At 41.9% G+C, this 6,309-nt stretch overlaps 1 protein-coding gene across 1 annotated transcript in view; it reads right to left on the bottom strand.

The window, feature by feature from the left end:
* NPNT (nephronectin) overlaps positions 1 to 6,309 on the bottom strand; it is a gene marked incomplete at its 5' end in the record, with an annotated part of 44,976 nt that overhangs the window by 1,299 nt on the left and 37,368 nt on the right. The window contains 3 exon segments of the mRNA XM_010191793.1: positions 290 to 546; positions 3,984 to 4,082; positions 4,472 to 4,567. Coding sequence (XP_010190095.1) covers positions 290 to 546; positions 3,984 to 4,082; positions 4,472 to 4,567 — 452 coding nt within the window.

Raw genomic sequence — 6,309 nt, 5'->3', positions numbered from 1 at the left:
TACACGACGATTCCTTTAAAACAGGCTCTGTGAGGTAGCTCAGTGCAGGCTATTTTGTCATCTCCTACGTGTCTATTGCTGTAGGTGGTTTAGGTTTTATTGCATAAAACTAATGTGAAAAATTGCACAATGTCTCCCTTATCCTTAATGTGATTCCAGTGGCAGGGATCAAAGCAGTAAAAGGCAGGCTGAAAACGGACACAGAAGACAGAGTCCAGTGCTGCACCATCTGAGTGTCTTCAGCTTCTCATGTAAAAACCCAAGGGGCAGCACATGCATCAGTACTCACGCTCTTGATGCCCAGTCCTTGCAAAGTTATGTGTGTGTCTCTCCAGCCGTGGCCACCGTGTCGTCCCCAGATCGCTGGTCCGTGAGCACCGTTTTTCCTTACAAAGACTTGGAGGGCACCAGAGTGCAGCCCTGGCACCTTATGCCTAAACGACAGGCACAAGTCGCCGGCCTGAGCCAGGTGACCCAAGGGCAGGATCAGATGTGCTGCTCTTCCTTCTTTGCCTTTGGGCTCGGAGATGGTGAGATACTGTCCCCCTGCAAAAGAAAAAGTAGTTATGTTTTTTTTACATTCTGTGTAGCAGGACCAAATGTGTGACTCATTTAAATAAAAATAAAATAAAAGGGCTCCTCAAGGTCCCATGAGTCTTAAATAAAGCATGCACCAGAACTGCTGTGTCTGCCTCCTGCAGGGTAAGATTTACAGTGCTGGTCTTCTATTTACACTGGTACCAGGTTTAGGTCTTTCCTATACCATTTCTTTCTTACAAAGCAAGTAAAACATCTTTTGAAAAGGAAACTCTGTGTATTCCTCCATTTCTGACAACCCCTTGGTGACTACATAATTTTAAACCCAGAGTGACATTAAGGCTACTGTGTCCATTTGTGCACCTTGGAAGCTGCAGTTTTGTGCCACTGCATAGGTGACTGAGGAGGCCACGAGAAATGTTATCATGCAACTGAGCTACGGGTCCTTTCCTTTCGTCGGGGAGCCATGTTCAGTCTCAAAGTGTATCCAAACACAGATAGCCTTTTTGTTTAACCATCATTTAAACTCTTAATCTGGATTGATACAGACAGCTAGAAATAGTCACGATTTTCAAATGGCTGTTAACTTGATACTACTGTTAGAGAAGACATCAGGGAGTGTAAGTTGTCAGTGAACATCTAATTTCAAAACCCTATTATTATCTCTGATCATGTACAGAGTAAAGGTGCCTTCATAAAAACACCTAGTACATGAAAAGCAGAGGATCTCATAGCTATGGCAACATCCATGAAATCTAAAAATACTTTTTAAAATAAAAGGCATACACATCCATAAATCCCACATACCCTTTCACATAGGCACTCAAAACTACCATAAATGTGACTTCACATCTTGGAGAAAACCCACACCTGTATTTTTCCTTTGTACTCTTCATTAACACTTCTGCAAGGTGGATGATAACTTTAAAATCTGACCTCACCAAAGTGGTGGGGGGAAGTCACATAATTTTTTTTTAATTATTATTTTTATCTTACTCTGAACCTAAGAATCTTTTTTTTAATTATTCTTTTTCATGAAAAAAAATCCAAGTTTAGTGATCTTAAGGTAAAGGCGGCATGTGGACTCCTCAGTTGAAACTGATGATGTAGAAATACTGGGCTTTTTAAGATATTGTTAATATACAGTCTTTAACTATCAGATAGAAAAATATTTTACATTTAAACAGTTGCCCTGCTACTACTCCACCAGAGCTTTATTTTCTGAAAGTTTCTTTTTGAAAGCCACAATTATTTCCCTCAAAAGCTATGTGATTTAATGACAATGCACAGGGCTTGCCACACACACAAAAGGAAAACCAACCTAGTCCCCAGTTCACTGCTGGAGAGGTTTGTAAGGTCCTTTGGTCTCAATGAGATTTAACAAAGTCAAGTACTCTGCTGCTGTCTGGGGCCCCAAATCTGCATCTGAGCATGAAGTGGGATCCATTTGTCCAAGGATCCATTAAAGTTTTTTGCTGTTGGCTTTCTTTGGTTTTGTGGTTGGTTTGTTTTTTAATGCATTGGTTTTGCATCACGGTCACTGTTAAAATGAGCACAATATAACTGCACCTGTTTGTTGTAGATACAATTATATCACTATAAAAGTACTGCCTTGACTCATTAACTGCATCTGTTGCAGGTAGTTCCAGGGACTGAGTCCAATCGATAGGAAACAGATTTAGGTAAGCACAACGCCACCGTGGTTGTAGGCAAGTCCCTGCGGGAAAAGGTCCCCTCAAATCAGCATTTTCTGCATGCAAGATAAGCTTATACAGCTTCAGCATGGCACCTTTCAAAATGCAGATTCTGATAAACCAATAAATAGGAAACTTTGAAAGGTGAAAGCAAACACTCAGGAACAAGCTGTGAAAATAAATCTCTGCAACAAGGTATTCCAGACAGGAGGGAGTGGGTGGGCGACTTCAAGGGACTGGCTTTAACAGGTTGTGTAAACAGCAGCAGAACACACACAGGAAACACAAAGCTGAGATTGGCCCTGACTGGGAAGCAACGCAGGAGGAAAAAAAAAGGCCAGTTAAAAATCATATTTCTGGAACTCAATAGGTATTAACAACTATTTTCAAGTACAGATAACAAACATGCTTTGAGTGACTGACTTTCTCAGAAACAAAGCATTTTTAAATCCGTTGTTTCAAAAAGATGTTTGCATTGTGTGTGATCTTTTATAAAATGCCAGTCTGCAAGCAGGAGTTTTTGTTTTCCCAGGAGGAAGGAGCTGTGCCCTCTGAGCCACTCAGGAGACTTTAAGTGCCCTGAGGAGCATACGAAATACTGCAGCGTGCCTGTGGGTGGGGAGGGGGCCTGCCCAGTACGTGCAGACAGCGCTTCCACTTAGCCAGAAAAACAGCCTGAAAAAGATGCCAGGTCACCTGCGGCGGTAACAAATGACTGTCACATCAGTGGCAGCGTGAGGCCAGACATCTGTGATGAGGTGGTGCACAACGAAAATGGCTCTCAGTGCCCTCACCCTCCTTTAGCTTAACCTATAACATTTTACTACCTGAGAGCGCGTTTCCTCCCCACGCCTGCCACCCCCTCCCATAATGCGAGCACTGTGCACTTCAAAGGCCACTCTTCGGGGTCTGAAGTAATCCCATCATTACGAGGAGCCAGGGATGTGTGTCTAATCCCTGGTGCTGTGCGACAAGCGCTGCTGGGGTACGACAGCCAAGCTCACAGAGCCACACAGTAAATACAGCTGAATTCCAGCAGTGTCAGCGTGCAGTTCTGCTGGGACTACACCAGGAAAGGTGAGTGGGAGGGGTGGTTGTTTTTGCTGACCACCAGTGCCAATGCTGGTCTTGTCCTGTCCTGCAAGCGGCTGGTGCACGCTCCCTTGTAATGTTCATTGCAAGGGCACTTTTTGCCACCCCAAACATACCCATTTTCAGAAGTCTCTGCATATGAGCACCTAACTCGTCTTCCTTCTGGTTACTTAACAGGTCTCCTATGTACGGGTTGCTGTAACTTAGAGCAGAATTCCATGAAATCAAACTGAGAGGTTAAACTGGAGCGTTACATTTGGCAGCAGAACAAAGACACTTTCCAGGACTTTCTGTAATTTTGCTAGTAATATCGAAATAATTATGTTTGTGTGATGGTTTGAAAAATAAGCTTTGTTTTTCCATAAATAAAAGTTGTTTTCTAGTCCACATTTTTGTTCTTACTGATTCTTCTAAGACAGATAATCTTTTACTGCATACATTTACTACTCCTTCAGAGACATTCCTATTGTAAAGATAGCAGCTATGGTAAGAGTGCAAATTCTCAATTGCTCTTTTGTGTTGGGAATCCTCAGGTTTGAATTTTATACACCAAAGAGGTGTGGGTGTGAACAGAAGCCGAGTAAATTCATAGTAACATCATCAACCCCAAGCCTGGGTGGTTCTTCAACCGCAGGATGTGCTCACACGCAGGTGCCTCACCTGACGCATCTTTCACTGGTTCCCAGTGCAAGTTGTCATCTCTGTCCTTGATCCACCCGCAGAGTCCACTGTCAAAGGTACAGCTGTGCACCAGCAGCCCTGGGCAGAACAGAGCAGAAGATCAAAACAAAAAAGTGGTTTGGATTGTTTTGGTTTGAGAATGACAGCAATTTCGCTTGTGGCCAACACTAGCAAGTAAATACGAAAACTAAATGCAGCAGAAGCAGCACTAGAAATCTACAAAAATACTAAGCAAAAGGGATGCTAGTGCTATTACTAACAATTCGTACTATTTTTGTGCTAAACCTGTGAGGAAACAAAACTATTTGGTTTGCTTAGATGGGTTTTTTTCCTTTGTTTTTCTTTTTACAAAGCACAGTTTAAACAAAGGCCGCAAGATACAGAAGTCCTGTAAAAATGTATAAAACCCCAAGAGATCTCAAGAAAGTCCTAAACCCTAGGCTCTGAACAGGGAATGTGATCTTTACCTGGGTCATCATTTGCTTCGAATTCATCGGCGGTAATCCCCCTTTCGATTTCAAGTATTTCAAACAGATTATTGCTCACTCCAGGCTGGCGTGGAACTGTGAGAAAAGTAGTTTTTCAGAAACGAATGAGATAAAGGTTGTTAGTGACCTACTTCCTTATCTTTAACGAAAAACAGCAGAGCAGCTCTGGGCATTGTGCTTTCCTTGGAGAATTCTATATATTTAATTATATTTAACATGAAGATTCATAAACTCCATGCCTATGTGATTTATGATTTAAGTTGTAACATTTATACAAGCTCTGTAAAAGGTGATTCCAAACCTGCTAAAGGCCCTTCAAACGAAAGCTCCTTTTTAACCAGAAAAGCAGCTTTAACCTTGAAGCACACTACTCCCCTGAAATGCACTTTTAAAGACAGTGGTTTCTCACTAAAATAAAGTCACATTAAAGTGCTTGTGGATCCATTCACCTTCCACAGATGTTTACAGGAGAATCTCAACAGGAGGCACTGGTGCTTGGAAGAGGCCCCTCAGGCACCCAACCTTTGAAACCCTCCTGAAGGTACATCCCCCTGTCTGCAAAGGATCAGTGCTCCTAAACAACTTCAGTGTTTAACTGAGAGCTGAGGAGGAGGAGCTCTGGTGGAAGCTGGAATTCAGCTGGAATTACATCTTTTGCTTTCCAACAAGTCTGTCCTTCAGCTGCAAGGAGAAGGCACACTCCCAGTGACGAATGGGCCCAGGGGTCATAGCCATGCAGCAGCCTGGACAACCTAAAATTTAAGAGGTCTTTGTGGGAACTGTGGCTGCCAAAGCCGGGTGGCTACAAAAACTTCCACTTAACCCCTGAAGACACCGTGCCAGTCTGCGTAAGTCTCCAGAAATAACACACCCCTGTCATGCCCGATGGACAGCTGTCGAGATAAAACAGACTGCGCTGCACAGAGCTGTCTTGGAAATTCCTCGTTTAGAGACAGGTCTAGCGCACAATTAATAACAACAGTTATTAATGTGTGTCAGACATGTCCTCAGATGTCATAGACACCTCTGACACCCACGGTATTTGTAAGGGCCTTATCTATGAAAAAGTTGACATGTTTTCCACTTGCACTGTGAAAATAAGTATTTTAATGTCTCTGTAGGCTTCTTAGGCAAGTGAGAACAGGAGGAATTGGGATGATTTACAATTCAAAACTGAAATAAAGCACTGCTGTTTTCAGGAAATCAAATCAAAGGTAAGAAGGAATGTCTGTTGCGCTAGGACAACGTGTAATAGTGCTGCTGCAACAGCTCCTCCAAAGCCAGACGACAGAGGAAATGAAAACAAGAATGAAGTCGCTTTCTGCTCTTTGGAATTAGGGAAACTAAGCAGCCTGAGAAAAGATCAACAAAATGCTAACATATTTTAAAAGTAATACTACAGGCTACAGGATGGAAATGTCGTATAGTAAAACTAAATTAATAAAAAGCTTGAAATCTGTAGGAAACTGATTAACTCCTTAATATTTGCAATCATTCTGTCTCCTTTATTTTATATTTTTTTTAGTCCTTTGTAAATTTTGGATTATGTCTGTTTGCAGTCTAGGACATTAATGCCCAAACAGACTCGAAGACTTTAGGTTGGCTTGCGTAGTAAAGGCCCGGTAATTTTTAAGGATACATTGTTTGTAATAATATTTTTGCTGTTTTGGTTTGGTTTTTTTTCCTTCCTTGATAAGAATGTTGCGATTTAACATTAAAGAAACCTTAAAAACGTGCACAGCCCACATCATCTAGGCCAATCATCACCCTGCAGTACATTTATACACAAATACTATATTCAAATATATATTAAAAAA

The sequence above is a fragment of the Mesitornis unicolor genome, unplaced genomic scaffold (genome assembly GCF_000695765.1).
Source record: "Mesitornis unicolor isolate BGI_N332 unplaced genomic scaffold, ASM69576v1 scaffold9909, whole genome shotgun sequence".
Lineage (NCBI taxonomy): Eukaryota > Metazoa > Chordata > Aves > Mesitornithiformes > Mesitornithidae > Mesitornis > Mesitornis unicolor.
Note: the sequence above shows the minus strand (reverse complement) of the source record. Positions and strands in the feature narration are given on the sequence as shown.